Raw genomic sequence first — 17,777 nt, forward strand, 5'->3', positions numbered from 1 at the left:
TGCATTTGCTTGTGTTTTTTTTTTACTTTGCGGTGCATTGAGCTCTCTTAGACATCGTACTGTTCTCTGCTCACTTTCTTGACAATAACATCAGCTACTCTGCTTGTTCTTTCCTGCTCCAGCCCCACCGGCCGAAGATACTACGGCTTCGATAGATCTGATGAAGAGGAGGAGGAAGAAGAAAAAGAAGAAGGTGGGGCGACTAACTACTCTCGATCCAGATATGGCAGCCAAGTGAAAGACGACGACGGCGAGGACAGGCTTCCCGAGTCCACCTCGTAGTCTTCGCTAGCAGCACCCCATCCTCATTACACTGTGACAGTTTGTCTTGCATGCAAAGTTGACCACAGTTGTGTTCAGTCGGACACAACCACACAGTTCATTTACTCGCAATCCTGCAGGATGAACATGTTCCCAACACTCAGTCAGAGCTTTCTATGGCTGATCCTCACGGGATTTGGTCATAGTTTGACAAACTACATGGTGTTTTGGACTCGACACTCATCGGTCTAACCTCACTGCACACACAGCAGCTCTGTTATAAACGACTTGACTTTGCTGGTTGCATGCAAGCAGCAGTTGCTTGGCTTTAGCAGCCACCCTGTATGGTTGTAACTGAGCCAAAGAACTTTGCAATGTGTTGCAATGATAATAACCTTTCTGTCTTCTATCTCTTTGCCTTTGTCACTCTTCCTCTTCTTTACATATAATACACCACAATAATATGTATTGCCATAGTACAATGTATTGCCAAAAAGCCTTTGTTCAAGTATGTGTGCACACTGTTTTTACTTATTGCCAATTGATGCGCAGTCCTGAGAAAAGTCGCAGCCCTCTTGTTCTTCTTTCCGTTTCGGGACAAGTGCCATTTGATTTAAGTGGGCTCATCTACAGCTGGCTTCTCTGCAGCTGTGGCATTTCATGAACTGCTGCGCCGTACACGGAGGACGCTCCCATCATCATTATCATCATCATCATCATCATCTGTTTCACTTTTTGTTTGCCTGAAAAGTTTTTCTGCCTTTTTTTGCTGGCAAATGCGCTCTTCCTTACAGGGGAGGATTACTGCATCACTAACTGCTCCGCCATAAAAGCAAAGCATTTTTTCTCCATTTGGATCTTTTGTTTTTGGTGTTTTATAGATTTGTTTTTGCAGAGGACTGCCGTCAAGCGAATTCATTTCCTTGAGGTCTGAGCTTACCTCTGCAAAAAGGCCTCGTCTCATTTTTAATCTGACTTGCTTTGACTAAGTTCAAACCAGAATTATTTAGTGATGAAGAGACTTTGGCTATGTCCTTGTGCTTGTCGTTCACATGTTGTCTGTATTTTTGTTTTAAGTTTGATGTGCTTTCCTTTTCCAGAGGGAATGTACTTGACTTTGGGCACCAGTCATTTGTATGGTATCCTCAACCAGCATGTTCAAGGGAAAAAACAATGGTGTTATTCTATATTCTTCTTCTTATTGTCAACAAATTACATGGAAGGACCAAAAACCAACAGTGTGTTTTCTTGACCTTTGGGGATAGTATGTGTAACACAATATTCTAAGCTCAAAGGTCCACATAACAATTTTTTTTTTGGAGCTTTCAACCATGTCTCTCAGTCTTCTTCAGCAAATGGAGCTGGCACAGGTATCGTCAGAACTCTTATCCCAACGCCAATTAGTTCCTACTGAAAGCGTAAATCTTTAAATATGGCAGTTATGAACAGTTTCAGTAATTTCCTAAATTGCTAGCCACTGTAGTTTTTAACCAACCGGCGGGAACATGCTAGTGCTAGTGATTAATAATAGCTCAACTAGCTTGTTCACTAACTGGACAATAAGTTTATTATTTTCCAAGAAACATATTTGTATCATCAATTTTTGCTTCAGAACTGTGTGAAAACCATTGTACTTACTCTAGTAAAGAAGGGCCGTATAAAAGTGGATGATGCAACATCACTAATAGGCTTTTTCACTTTTGCCAAAATCGCATTTGAATAGATTTCAACCAACACGTAGGCTAATTTGTTCCAATTCATCTTAATACAACACACAGCCTGTCCTAAAATATGTGGTAGAATAAATGTTGGAGAGGCCTCCGCTGCCTCACTGAAGTGACAAACTAAGTGACATTACAATACAACATTACTGAGATAGTCTACACATTACTTCCTAGATGGTTTTGAGTCATGATTATTCGTTAAAGGTGCAATGTGTAATACTGAGCCACCTGCTCCACACAAACAGGGGTCAGCATTTCACCTCACTACTGGGTCCATACAATCTAAATCTACAGTCTTACTGCTGAAACTCTGAGAGCCGGTCAAAATAACACTGCTATTTTATAATCTTCACGTGTGGCATCGGCCTGTGTGTTTGCCAAAAACCAGAAACGAGAAAACAACTCGTATTTTCATCTGGTCCTCGCCGCCACCATTAAACTACTTCACCAGGAAGGTGGGCTGCGGCTCCGGGTGATGGGCCTTCAGTTGGCGGCTGTAGCAACTAGCATTCAGCCAACACAAACCCCAACGTCAGGGGTCACAGCGGGCTGGGTCTAACATGTGTAACGGCAGCAACAGAAAGTTAGCTGATCTGGCGGGGAGTTGGGGCAATCTCCCCGGGATCAAACCCCCGGCTACTGGGGTTTGCACTGGCTGAATTCGAGTTAATCCAATAAACAAACTATGAAAACGCATACAGACCATGGATGTATTATTGACAAACCCTCGGTGCAGCTTTACTTCTACAGTGACTCACTATCGCCTCTTGAGGAACAATTGGTATTACAAGAAAGAGCAGGCGGGACCTTGCTGGTTGGCAGGAGATTGCCCTGCAGCACAATATATCGAGACACATTTGGTAGAACATCAAAACTGTTACTTCTTCACATTCTTTTGACAATATTAGTTACTTTTTTAATGTTTTAAACAAAAATTCTGGCCAGATCTTACACATTGCACCTTTAAGCACGGTTAGGTAGTATTCTCCATTTTTGTGCTAGCGAAAAGAACATTAGCGTAGTTTACAGACAGGGCAACAGGGCATGCATTAGTCCAGAGGGACAGTGCCTGCCGTGCTTATACACTGAGAATGTTTCATTTAAACAGATCATATTATATTTTCCTCATGTCCCTCAAATTTTTAAAGAGAAGTGACTGACCTATCGGCCAATAGGCTAGGTTAACTTCTCGGCACTGTCAGCAGGATTTTGCTCTCGGTCAATTGTGCAAATTTGAGTGTCAAAATTCCCCAGAGTTGAATGTGAATCCTGCAAGCAGATCTGCAGTGATTCTGTTGACACAAAATGAACATTGATTTATGTCTTTTCATGGGTATTGATGATAATATAAGGAAAATGTAGAATATCACCAGCTCATTGTGTACTTAAACTGTAACTTCATTAACTGGACACACTACAGCCTGTATAACCAATACTGTGAAATCATGTTCACTGTCTTTGAGGCCTGTCTATTTGTCTGGTTTTCATGTTTTTAACCCAATGATGCCTCGAAATACAGCAAGAAAAAAAATAGGAACCTGCATTTTCATGGTTGCTTAAGTTTTACATCACACCCTTTGGTCGTCTGTCTGGTATTTAGTGAGTGGCATTAAGATGATTTTGAAAGCCATTGAAAGTCCAGAAGAGCTTGACGTGGCATTTGGGGCTAAAAAAACAAATTGTGGATGTTATTCATTGTGGGAGAAGTTGGGTGTTATTCTACTATACATGCTTTTTGTAGACTTGTGTCTTCATTTTTATTCTCTATGCAGTCAACACAAGTGTGGAAATGTGTTTTTTGACCTTCTTGACCCTGATAACAGAGTCTTGCTTCAACAACAAAACAAAAGAGCAGGCGTAATATTGCTGACTGCACACCGTATTTATATATAAATATGTGTATGATTGATGCTAGCTTTGAAAATAGTTCATGTTTATTTTCATTATTGAACAAATTGACCACTTGTTATAAATTTTGCATTACACTTTAATATATTGTAAATAAATGATGGTGATTGTTTTAGAATGCATTGAAGTCTGGATTTGTCTGAGTTGGAGTGTTTTGTTGTTGTGTGTTTTCAGGTCAGGTCTCTCCATTTACACTTCAGTGAGGACTTTTCATGTTCAGATAAAACAAAAAGGGAAACAGTGTTGTTCTAACTCACACAGGCTCTGCCCTCTACTGGACTCTATGAGTAATACTCTCCTCCAATCACACGCATGCATTCGCAAACTGAGATTTGCATACACGTAGCCTCACCACACTTTATAAAGCGGCGTACAGCGCTGCCTAGCATCCTTTTCTCTTCAGTGATCGGCGATTGCCCACTGACTGCTACATCTATACGGATGGATTCGCCGCTACAAGAACTTCGCCAATGCCCGTCGTCCCCCCAGCCTCTTCGCCGGGGTGGATCTTCACGACATCTGCTTCCTGTGCCTCGGAGCGGACCACGCAGATGAGGATGTTCAGCAACTTCGAGACTGCCTAGCCTGTAGGTCGATTCCCGAGATTCGACGCCAGCAGAGATGGAATCATTTTCAATTGTTGCGTAGTGAGACTCCTCCGCTGTCTCCGGTCATTCTTGTCGAGACGCCGGCTTCGTTTGCGGATAAAGACGATGATGTTTCCTCGGTGTCTGATGGTTCCACGGTCCTTGGAAGCTCGCCGTCGACTTGGATTTGCCGGTACTTCCCGCTGAGGATGGCTGCTGCGGCGGGATGCGTTGGGCTACAACTGCAGATCTCCTGCTCCCACCCAAACCTGTGAGCCATCTTCGCCTTGGCTTTTACGGCAATTAGTAATTAGTTATTTGATGCTATAAAAAGAGGGTGAGATGTCATGATTCACAGCTGATGATTGACGTCTCTCTCTCTCTCTCTCTCTCTCTCTCTCTCTCTCTCTCTCTCTCTCTTGCTGACAAGCCGCTACCGTGCTCGGCTCGTGATTGATTCGGGCAGGTGACATCGATACCGCGGCTCCACCACCAGATCACTACTGAACAGACTCCAAATTATGACAAAATTTAAGTGGTAGCTTCCGTATCCGGCTTCACTTCTGTACAGCAGGAAAAAGTGGAAACTCGTCGTCCATCTTCAGATTATGGTTCATATCAATTGATGCCTAGCTGGTGTTTGTTTTAGTTATAGTTTGTATACTTATATATTCTACACTCAGAAACACCATTATAGTGATACTTGTACAGAAGCCAGGATGTCTTTTTCCTCCTATAGGCCATTCCCAAAGTAGAAATAAACTGTCTTTACATACCTTTCCATGTACTTCATATACACTGTAAGCCATAGTCTTTGATTTTCATATTGAATCATTTTGTAATAAGCTTATGTTTTTGCGAGACAGTAAAATTGTTAAATATTCTCCCAATTAAGAGAACATAATGATATACACACGTAGGAAAAATTGTTGGTACCCTTCCGTTAAAGAAAGAAAAACCCACAATGGTCACTGAAATAACTTGAAACTGACAAAAGTAATAATAAATAAAAATTTACTGAAAATGAACTAATGAAAATCAGATATTGTTTTTGAATTGTGGTTCAACAGAATCATTTTAAAAAACAAACTAATGAAACTGGCCTGGACAAAAATGATGGTACCCCTAGAAAAGATGTAAAATAATGTGACCATAGGGACATGTTAAACTAAGGTGTGTCCTGTAATTAGCATCACAGGTATCTTCAAACTTGTAATCAGTCAGTCTGCCTATTTAAAGGGAGAAAAGTAGTCACTGTGCTGTTTGATATCATGGTGTGTACCACACTGAACATGGACCACAGAAAGCTAAGGAGAGAGTTGTCTCAGGAGATCAGAAAGAACATTATAGACCTTCATGTTAAAGGTAAAGGCTATAAGACCATCTCCAAGCAGCTTGATGTTCCTGTGACTACAGCTGCACATATTATTCAGAAGTTTAAGGTCCATGGGACTGTAGCCAACCTCCCTGGACGTGGCCGCAAGAGGAAAATTGATGACAAATCGAAGAGACGGATAATACGAATGGTAACCAAAGAGCCCAGAACAACTTCCAAAGAGATTAGAGGTGAACTCCAAGGTCAAGGTACATCAGAGTCAGATTGCACCATCCGTCGCTGTTTGAGCCAAAGTAGACTTAATGGAAGACAACCGAGGAGGACGCAAATCATAAAAAAGCGAGACTGGAATTTGCCAAAATGCATATTGACAAGCCACAAAGCTTCTGGGAGAATGTCCTTTGGACAGATGAGACAAAACTGGAGCTTTTTGGCAAGTCACATCAGCTCTATGTTCACAGACGCAAAAATGAAGCATACAAAGAAAAGAACACTGTACCTAATGTGAAACATGGAGGAGGCTCGGTTATGTTATGGGGCTGCTTTGTTGCATCTGGCACAGGGTGTCTTGAATCTGTGCAGGGTACAATGAAATCTGAACACAATCAAGGCATTCTGGAGCGAAATGTGCTGCCCAGTGTCAGAAAGCTTGGTCTCAGTTGCATGTCATGGGTCCTCCAACAGGATAATGACCCAAAACACAGCTAAAAACACCCAAGAATGGCTAAGAACAAAACATTGGACTATTCTGAAGTGGCCTTCTATGAGCCCTGATCTAAATCCTATTGAACATCTGTGGAAGGAGCTGAAACATGCATTCGGAGAAGGCACCCTTCAAACCTGAGACAGCTGGAGCAGTTTGCTCACGAGGAGTGGGCCAACATACCTGTCAACAGGTGCAGAAGTCTCATTGAGAGTTACAGAAATCACTTGATTGCAGTGATTGCCTCAAAAGGTTGTACAACTAAATATTAAGTTAATGTTACCATCATTTTTGTCTAGGCCAGTTTCATTAGTTTGTTTTTTAAAATGATTCTGTTGAACCACAATTCAAAAACAATATCTGATTTTCATTAGTTAATTTTCAGTGAATTTTTATTTATTATTACTTTTGTCAGTTTCAAGTTATTTCAGTGACCATTGTGGGTTTTTCTTTCTTTAACGGAAGGGTACCAACAATTTTGCCTACGTGTGTATATCACATAATGACTGAAGGACACCCTGACGACCTCTTTCAAAATATCTTTGGGACCAGTGACCTTGACTGTATGAAATCCTGGACAGAATCTCTCAGAGCCACTTAAGGCCATGTCATGTGTTCACTGTGAATCCTCAAACATCCAGTGTCAAGCAGTGCTTTCATAACACAAACATTTGCTGTGTGTGTGTGTGTGTGTGTGTGCAGACTTTCATTAAGTACTCAAAGTGTCCTTGAAGGACAGCAGAGTGAGACCTTAGATGTAATCTTTCGTTGCTGATCAATATTCAATCTAAAATTTTGATATGTGCAAGGAATGTGCTCTGCATTTCGTCTTTCATTCGACTTCTGACTTCTTCTGAGAGCAGAGAAAGTCCTTCATGTTGTTTAATCAGATATATGTGCATCAGCAGGACATTTTTACACTTTAAAGGTGTAATGTGTAAGATCTGGCCAGAATTTTAATTTAAAGCATTCAAAAAATGAACTAACCTTATCAACAGAATGTGAAGAGGCTGCACTGTTGACGTTAGGTCAAAGACGTCTATGCATTGTGTTGCAGAGATATCTACAGAAATGAGCATGCTGACCAGCTAGCCCCAGTGGGTACTTTCTTGTAATACCACTTATAGGCTACATCGAGAGGTGATAGAGAGTGACTGTAGCATCCAGTCCCTCAGTCCAACACGAGAGGACAAAGAGGTAGAGTAGGTTGTCCACCTATCGGAAGGTCAGCGGTTTGATCCCCGGCTCCTCCGGTCACATGTCGAAGTGTCCTTGAGCAAGATACTTAACCCCAAATTGCCTCCAAAGGCTGAACCATCGGTGTGTGAATGAGTATTTAGATTAGATCCTGATGGGCAGGTTGACACCTTGCATGGCAGCCTCTGCCATCAGTGTATGAATGAGTGTGTGAATGGGTGAATGCTGACATGTAGTTTAAAGCGCTTTGAGTGGTCGGAAGACTAGAAAAGCGATATCTATATAAATGCAAGTCCATTTACCATTTACCATGACGAAGAAGCTCCCCCGAGGGTTTGTCAATAATACATCCATGGTCTGTGTCCGTTTTGATAGTTTGTTAATTGGAATAAATCCAAAGTGGCAGAAAAAAGAAAATACTTGCACCCTCGCCTCGTCCTCCCCGCCGCATAATATTGATATTGATTCATATTTGATCAGCTCTGCCTAAGTTTGACTGTTTGATCAGAGTTCGCGAGTGATTGGCTTGTGGCTCTCATAGACGGCAGCTGGACGGCAGACTCCAGATCAGCTCTGATTGGTTGTTTTCCTCCGGTCTGTGAAATCCTGCAGATGCCATTAGGAGCACCGGAGGACACCGGAGGACACAGAGGCACATGACTTTTTTTTTTTTTTTTTTCAGATTACCTGTCTCATGCAATACTGTCAGGATATATTAACCATTTTATAAAAATAACATTCTTTAATCATATTTGCTCCATTTCTACGCACTGCTGCTTTAATGGGAAACACTAAAACATGACAATGACTCGCAAATTATTATAACCGGAGTGAATGAGACAAATGCAGGGTTTTTGAAGTAGGCTACAGAAGTCATTTGTGTAAATTCATCGTAAACTCCTTCTCAAATCGTAAACTCTCCACATTACCAGAAACAATACTGAGCACAGGAGCTCTGTGTCCTCAGTGATAGCTACAGCACTGTTGTCAGCTTGTTCCTCTGTCCCCAAGAGACCAAAAGAAACAATTCATTTAATATTTTTTGTTTGTTTAGTTTTTTCTAAAGATTATTCTTTTGGCTTTTGCCTTTATTTGATAGTGATAGTATAGACACAAAAGGGGGGCGAGAGAGAGGGGATGACATGCAGCAAAATCATTTAGTTTTGATAATAATAGCACAGTGATTTAAAAAAATCACCAGCAAGACACAGAAGTGTAATCCTCACCTGAGACTCAAAAAGAATATATTTATTTTGTATTTTGAGAGCGTAGTCGGGATTTTGAAATATTCAGTACAGTCTGAGGATTTGCTATATGGACATTATCGAACCAGCAGATGCATATATTTATTTAGTCTCACATCACATCTACACTTAGATACTTTCATTCCGTTTACTACACCATCTGGTAGCTGCAGCAGTAGGTGGCCTTGTACACAGTGACCTATGCAGAAAGAAATACGTTCATCTAAATGCTCTGGCATCTGGCGCTCTTCTTTCTTTACACACACTTCTAGATATATTGGAATAAATTAAGCATCCATTGTCAGCCAATAGTAGATGAATTCTCCTCTCTAACAGGTCATATTTGTGAAAATGCGCCGGGGTTGGGAGGTTGGGCTCATGCAGTTTTCTCTTCACGGGTCAAATACGTTTTGCTCTTCATCTGCGGCTCCCTGCCTGCGGTGTAGTCCCACTGACAAGCAAAAGCCAGCAGGAAGCAACCAGAGGCGAGGTCAGATCATCTGTGGAGCTGGTAAGTGATAGTGAATTCTCCCTCACTGTGGCTCTTCTATAGGGAAACATCCCCAAACAGCAGGCAGGCGGCTGCTCAGCTTCACCTCTCATACGGCATCAGCTCAGCCGCTCAGGATGTCAAAAGTTGCTGTGCTGCCTCAGCACTTCCAGGATGGGGAAATGGCAATTTCAGGCAATTCTCTCTGGTGCTAATACCTTATATTTCACTTCTGTCCGGAAATGAAAAAACTCCCCTTCTTTAAACAGTCACAGCCTTTCTCTGTTTGAATAAGTTTAAAAATGAAACATAAATTATTCCTTTTCTTCCTCTGGCCTGTTTTCCTAGAAATCCCTCTGTGACTGCTGAAATATTGCAGATTACTGTCTGCAACCTTTGTACCTTCTTAATCAAAACTACTTGAGGCCATTCAGTATTCATGAGCTGAATGATGGAAATTGGTCTTTCAGCCACTATAGCACATCTCTGCCGGCAGGGAGGGAGAGGAAAGGAAAGACAGACGGAGATGATGGAAGGAGGGAGCAATGGTGAGCATACACCTTTTCCCCAGAGAGACACAGTGACAAGAAGATGCTGTAAAAACATGCAATGCTTTCAATGTTTTCTCCTGGCTGTCTTGCAACCAAGCTCATTACCCTTCCAAATGTGGCTGCTGTTTCCCTCCTCGGCTGACAGTTCATCTTGTCGTTTGGCTGACTCACAGTCGTTGCCTCTGACCTCGTGTCAAGCAAACAGCTGACAGTCCCTCTGAACTGTCATCTGCTTCGGAGGGTTAGTCGCTCGATAGTGGTTCTTTTTTCAACAAGAGGCAAGAAACCATGGGAAAACAAGCCGACCTGAAGTGCCTGAGGTCAATGCCTGCAGCAGGGTCGCACTTGGACGGGGAACCCTGACTGAGGCACTGGGCCCAGAGCTGTTTTCAATGGGCAGTGGGTTGTAATTGTTTGAAAATCTCCTTTCATTGTTTTATGTGATGTGATGTTATTGAATCGTTTCAACTCTCAGTGCACCATTAAGTTCCAGATGTATGGAGGCCAAAAGTGGCCATGGTTGCTAGTTATTTTAATTTAGCTCCGTATCTCAACTGAACTATTGAGATACCAATTTTATTATTGTGATTACAACTTCATTATCTTGTATATATATATATATATATATAAGGTGTACCCAAACGCAAGAGACCAGGCAGACAGATCAATTTAACCAAAGGCGAGCTTTAATAGCAAGGCTGGTGGCAAAAACAAAGCGAACAGGAAACAAAAACTGAGAACGCAGGCTGAGGAAAAACAAAGTACAAAGGAAGAACACCAAAAACTAAACTGAGTGCAAATTGGTAGGGCACAGGGAACACAGGCAGAATGGGAGGATGAACACGAGTAACAAAGCAGACGACCTGACACTGAATGAGGGAAGCACACAGATTGTGTATCTCAGTTTAAATATGCTAGTAAAAATTGGAATGAATCTCAGACACAGGATCAACGAATAATGATCTCTGTCACTCGCGGTGTGATTGGTCGCACTGATAGAACATAATAATATTGTAGATTATATGTTATTAATAATAATAATAATAATACATTTTATTTAAAGGCACCTTTCAAGACACCCAAGGACACCTTACAAACAAGATAAGACAGTCTATACAAGATTACATTATGTAAGGTGCATATTATCATCTACTCTATTTAACCTTTAAATCACCAAACCCATTATTACTGGATCAGACTGTGAGTTTACAATCATGTCTCTATGTTTAAATATAATTTATTATTAAATCTTCAATTTTTCATCTTCAGTTGCTGTTCCTGTATTTTGTCCCCGTCAGAGCTGAACAAATATATTGTAGATGTAATGTAGGCTACAGTCTAATACACAGTCAGATTCCACCACTTTATCATTAAGAAAGTCCAATTTCTCCCTGCCTCCATTGCATTGTCTTATCCATTTGGCACTCTTTTTTGGGAGAGGTTTAAAGATGTGAATGGGCTGATCGACCATCTATCAGTCACAAAAAAAAACAAAAAAACTCTTGTGTCGCCCTATAGACTGGTTGGCCCACTGGGAAAATGCCTGGTATGCTAGATGGCCACTCCACCCCTGGACGCAGGCCATCATATGTCATAATTGTTCGCTGTAACATTTGATATGGGATATACTGTATACAACCATGAACTTAAAGTTGTTTTTTCCTTCTTAATGTAAATGTCAAGCCTGACATCTTCGCCCTAAGACAGCACACAACAAACAGAACACATTTAAAAGGTCACTTCACCCAAATTACACAAAATGTTCACATGATTTATCACTTATCCCCACCGCTGTCCGGCCATGCATACTTTTAGTTTTATTAGCTGACGTTTTGAGATACCTGTTCTGCATCATTAAAAATATTTTTTTTCCACAGCAAGGTCTGTGGAAAAAAAATATCTAGCACAGGGCACCGTTTCCATTTACCCCAACCACCCTCAGAAAACCATCACCAGAAACCAGAAGGAAAGTGTTCAATTATACTTTCTCTAAATGTAATTTCCAACATAAAGGGACTAATGGTGTTTCAAAGCCCCCTTGACATTGAAGTAATACAATTCTTGGGGAGAAATAATAATACTTATTTTTTTAAATTCATTCTTTTATGTTGTTGTTCGTAAAAAGTCAAAAAAAATACTAGAATAATCTCATAAAATATGCAGTATTGAGTGTAAACTTCCCCCAGGTAGTTAAAACCTCCCAAATTCCCCCAAAGCACGAGAAGTAAGTGTAAAACATGTCCTTGTAATTTGCGTGAAGTGACCCTTTAAAGGTCAAAATGACTGACAGCCAACATGGCTGCTAACTGAGGGCTGTTCTGTATATCTTGTTGACTGGTGATGGAGCTTCATGAAGCACTGAAGCTCTCCAGCAAACTGGTTCATTTCACGAGGCTTCATCTGGACTTCATATGCACACGATACCACCAAAGAGTGTAAAACAGGCAGATATATTCCAGATATGTGGCAGTGGTTTAACCGGGCAGAGGGGAGTAAATGTGCTTGTGTAACTGTAGGAAAATGATAGATGGGAGACATTATTCGTTTTTATTCAGGAATAATAAGTTCTCAACTTTATTTCGGCTTTTGGGGGTCTTCAATGACTGTTATGGCTCCGGCCGTATAGTGAAATGTACTTGTATTAGTGTCAGAGTGAGTGTCTCTCCATCTTGTGAGGATCTTTGTGTGACTGTGTTTTGTGAGTGAGTGTCTCTTTAGGCTTCGAGATGAGCCAGGCCGGCGCAGAATCGATCACCGGCGATAGACACGCAATGCATGCCGGTTTGATTTGTGTCCGACTTGATGCCGACCGCAGTTTTTAGAGCCAGGCGCCGCAGTTGCTCTCCACCGACTGCAAGACCCAGGGCATTATGGGAAACGCCTGGCTCGCGCCTGATCAAAGAGCTGATTGGCTCTTAGTTTTGACAGCAAACACCACGTGTTGTAGAAAATCACTGTGTAATTGTAATATATAACACTAGATTGTATTAGTCTCATGTTGTGCAATGAAGGTTTCATCTGTTCACTAACACATCTTGTGTGGTTGATAATAATAATGTTATAATAATGAAGGTTATCTATATACAGTATAACACTTATCAAAACGAGTGCTCATTACAAAGTGCTATACAAGGTGGACATAAAAATAATAAAGGATAGAATCCAATGCCAGACCCGCACATTTCCACATATATTTACAAATCAATATAAATAAATCCCAACTTGGTCTGAAAACTACAAGTGGCCTACAGATCGGATCTAACAGGAAGTAACTGTCTCTGTGACTTCCTGTAAATTCTGTGAAGGCTGCTGGAAACGGCTGAAAACTGTCCGACTTGACCACAGCTTTTTGTCACTGCCCCCTGCTGCTGCCGCCTGATCTCGTCTACTTTCCAGACAAGGCGCAGTTCACCTTGTGTGGTGAGAATCTTTGATTTCCTATTTAGGTGCTCGCTCTCTGATTGGCTGGAGGTGTGGGTTCGGTCTGGGCTGTGCCGGCTGCTGATTGGTCCCTCCATCATCTCGGCAGTTTAAAATGCTCTGGTGCCCAGTAGTCCGGTGATAGCTAACTGACAGCAGCCTCAATCTGTCCTCGGCCTCCAAACCTTTGTGGTTAACTTGCAACTTAGTGTGGATTTAGTAGCCTTAGTGCTCTAGTAGTTTTTGTGAGATTGTATGACTTGTAGGAGTCTTTTTCTTTGTTTTAAAATAGTAAATTGTTTGGTAGGGGTGAACTGCCATGTTTCTTTAATTAACTTTCTCTCATGTTTATCTGCTGCATCCTAGGGAGCCAGATTTAGTAACTGTATTTTGGTTTGCTTGATTGTTTTGTTTAAGGTTAGTCAGGGTGTTCAAAAGATAGATTGTGTTTGTTGTTTTGGCCTTTGTTCACCCTGAGTTATATTCTCTCATTGTATTGTTTGTTAAATTGAGTTTAGTAATAAATCTTTTTTTACTTAACTCAAAATCTAGTCCTGAGATTGTGGTTTGGGGACCGGGGAGGGAATATATTTTTATGTTGCGCTCCGACCCCTCCTAGACAGTGGCGTAACAATGGCGTCATTTGTCTAAAACGATACGGGCTTCGATACGCGCTTCACAGAAAACTTCCCGGATTACTCGACACACGCTCCGAAAGCCTCGGCAGAGCACTTAACATCACTACTGTTGAGCATCCAGTCAGACTCCAGACAATCCTGAGTTGCTCCTCCACCACTGTGAAAGACTTTATGGTTACAGTTTATACTTTAACCACACAGCCAAAGATTTCTGTAGAAGCTCAACAGTATCCTATAATTGGGATATTGAAAAAGGATCTGTGGAAACAAGCTGACTGCAGCCAGACTTCAGGCCTACTTCATCCCTCACCAAGGATACACAGGTACTCAAATAACTTCTTCTCACATGGCGTAAAGGGGCAGAAGATTGTTGATGATAGAAATGTTGGCGCAGGATTTCTTTCCTGTTGTTGTTGCAAACATAATAACATCTTGTGTTTTGCTTGTTTGGGTTCATGCTGATTTCCACTTCCTCCTGCATGTCAGAGGAGACCGTGTTCACTGAATCAGTGTTCATATTTCATACTGATTGCTCTCATTCATGTGACCCTCTCCAGTGCTCTCCTACTGGCCGAGCTTTCAAGTGTTTATCACCGTGCGAAGACCTGTAGGCTGTTGGTTTTAGTGTTGCCTCTGGGACGCAGCTGGAGGTCTGTCGTACATACTGTAGGTCCAGGTTAGCTGAGACTCAGTAACGGCAGCAGCGTGCATACAGAGTCCTGCAGCAGTGTTGATCAGGAGGACAGGTGAAGCGGAGCCCGAGGGGGTGGGGGGGCTGGTGAAGGCCGACCTCATGTCAAGGCTCATCTCTGGGGTTGTGTAGGAGTGTTTGGAAAAGGCCTCTGAGCTACAGCTCTGCCCTCAGAAGGTCACCGGCAGCTCTCCACATCACACTGCAAAGTTATTCACACATCCAACCACTCAAGGGATATGCATGTGCATATTTACAGCTACATTGTTAGTCGTGCTTCAGCATTTTAACAGGACGTATAGTACATGGCCTTTTCCGGGTAATCAAGGTACACTATACTGACAAAAAAAGGATTAAAATAGTCCTGTGTGTACTGCACTAATACTTCATCCTTTAAAACTCTGAGACCTGCAGGATCACCGGCGATCCCGACTGACTTTAATGTCTTTCCGAGGCTGTAGCATGCTCCGTTTTAGAGCTATAGTGAAGGTACTGGAATCATATGAAACTAGAAAACAGGATGGATGGATGGATGGATGGATGGACTGACTTTGTTGATGGAAATTCTTGTGTTACAGCAGCAGGCTATCCAGGCAATGTACAGGAACAGTAAATATACTTATCAACAATAGACATAAATATCTATAGTATACACAATATAAAAAAATAAATTAGAATACACTATATATATATCAGACTACTACTACAACTAACTTTGAAAATATAAAATATAAACATAGAATAACAATAAAATATTATTTACATGAGCAAAGTGTGCCAAAACATACAATGCTACAACATCAACATGTCTGGATCAGTGTGGTTAGGTCGAGATGGTGTCAAGACAGATTGTACATACATCGAGCTCCACCCACCCATAGAGTCCAGTAGAGGGCGGAGCCTCTGTGATGTAGAACGAAGGTTATAATATTTGTAACCTTCTATAAGCACAGGCGGAGCCCTCTACCAAGGGGGCCCTATTGCTCCAGCGCCGCTCGCTGAAGAGGGTGTAGGATATAGACAGCGATGGATGCTGCCATATATACCGTGAGGATGCACATATTCGGTAGGCACATCCTGATTGGCCGGCTACCTTTATGCAAATCTCAGTGGGATTGGAGGAGAGTATTACCAATATAGGGTCCAGAAGAGGGCTCCGCCTGTGCTTATGGAACTAACGTTACAATATTTAACCTTTTGTTATTGTTGTCACACCACTGAGGGTTGGAACAAACTATCATATATCATTCTCATTAGTAGATGTAGTCTGGTGACCTCCAGTAATTACAGTATAGCTCTGCCCCTTAAAACACCTATGTGTACAGGGCTTTTAAATGTGGTGATTATTATCGTTGTTCTCTACTGTTTCTAATGGTGAATGAAGATATCTATGAACCCATTTGAGAACCATTTTAATCCAAAAAGAAAGTTAAACCTCATTGAAACCTTTAAAGGGACTATTTGTAACTTTCAGAAATGCTTCTTAACAGCGACACCTGTGGCCGTGAAATCAACGAAAGTCAGCGTCGGGCTCACGCTTGCTCGCTCTCAATATACCTGAACGAGCATCGCTCAAAACAGTGAGGCGACACACGTCACCTAAAACCACAATACCACTCTATATTTCAGCTGCTTGGCAGTAATGTTAGCTGACCAGACGAATGTCTCTCCATGAATCACTGCTGATCCTAGTGTTGGCTTTTCCTGCCTAAGTGCAGGCTGAGGCAGCGGAGCTCTGCAGCATGTCTCCCTGCTCTCTCCGCCCGCAGCCGGAGAGAGCAGGGGAGACACCGGCACCCGGTCGGTAACGAGAAGACAACGTAAAGCTCCGTCACTTCACAAGACACGGAAAACCTCTGTTGGTCTGGAGGAGCTGCAGCAGTTATTTCTGCACAAACGTCCCCTGTGCATTCACTAGATATTCTCAGAGCTAAACTAACTCTTCTGCAGTGTGTAGTGAACGCACGTTCACGTCTAGAGGTGGAGCGAGCTGAGCTGTCTGAGTGAAGGAGAGCAGGCAGAGGAGGAGGGTACAGCGGCTACACGCGAACGCGCATATGCGAGCGCGCATGTGTGACGACCCGCTACATTTATGCGCGTACAAAGTTACAAATAGTCCCTTTAAGGAATCTATTTGAGGTAAATATGTTACGATCAGTGTAGTTTTGGACCCAAATGCAGACACAGACGATGGTGGCAGTTGAACAAAAAGGCGTTATTGCCAAAAAGCAGGAATATTGGCAGAATGAATGGATGAGTGACGAGGTGGGCATGAGCAGGGCAGGCAGGCAGGCAGGCGGTGATCCTAGGCACAGGAGAACAAAACGTTAGTGGCATAAACAAGATCAAAAAGACTATGAACAAGATTTCTAGCAAGAAACAACTAAGAGGCCGAGGCGAAACTACCACTTGGGTTGAGTCAACGATCTGGCGCTGAACGTCTGGAAGTCCAGGGTATTTCAGCTGAGGCGGATGATTGGATGATCTGCAGCTGCGCAGGTTGATCAGGTGCGTTGATTACATCAGCGTGAGAGAGAGAGAGACTGCCAGGGAGAAAACTCACACACCTACACATACAGCCAGACACGCCCGCACAAGACAGACACAAAGGGAAAAAGGGAAGAGACACATTAGGAAGGCTGAGGTCATGAGTGGAATCATGACAAAATAGTTGATGATAGAAACCTTTTGATGGTGTTTTTGTCCCCTTTTTTGTCCTTTCCTATTGTAAACATCATGTTTTCGGGCCTTCAGTGGACTTAAATATCAACAGCTCAAATCCAGCATTTAACCCGGTCCCATGAAAAACAATTGCATTTTTAACCAAACCAAACATGGCCTCCTTGAGCTGTCACATTATAGAGCACTTCAGGGAGCTGAGCCAACTCTTGTGCAATGCATCAGTGTACATATATTAATGCCTGCATATCCCAGTACACTCTCGGTGACCAGTGGCAGCTGCCCAGTTCCAAACTGTTCCACCGTGAGCCTCTCCAAGCTGTCTAGTCAAACTCCTCTGGGCTATGC

At 42.3% G+C, this 17,777-nt stretch overlaps 1 protein-coding gene across 19 annotated transcripts in view; it reads left to right on the forward strand.

The window, feature by feature from the left end:
* myo18ab (myosin XVIIIA b) overlaps positions 1-4,015 on the forward strand; it is a 140,700-nt gene extending 136,685 nt beyond the window's left edge. For 14 of the 19 annotated variants that reach the window (XM_074640050.1, XM_074640051.1, XM_074640062.1 and 11 more), the window contains one exon: positions 123-262. Coding sequence is in view for 5 of the 19 variants with exons in the window: in XM_074640061.1 (XP_074496162.1) it covers positions 123-282 (160 nt within the window). In the remaining 14 variants the exon portion in view is untranslated. Of the gene's footprint in view, positions 1-122 lie in introns of all 19 variants that reach the window. The other 5 variants (XM_074640061.1, XM_074640060.1, XM_074640054.1 and 2 more) reach the window with 1 other exon arrangement.
* Positions 4,016-17,777: the final 13,762 nt, after the last annotated feature.

Source organism: Sebastes fasciatus, chromosome 7 (assembly GCF_043250625.1).
Source record: "Sebastes fasciatus isolate fSebFas1 chromosome 7, fSebFas1.pri, whole genome shotgun sequence".
NCBI classification, from domain to species: Eukaryota; Metazoa; Chordata; class Actinopteri; order Perciformes; family Sebastidae; genus Sebastes; species Sebastes fasciatus.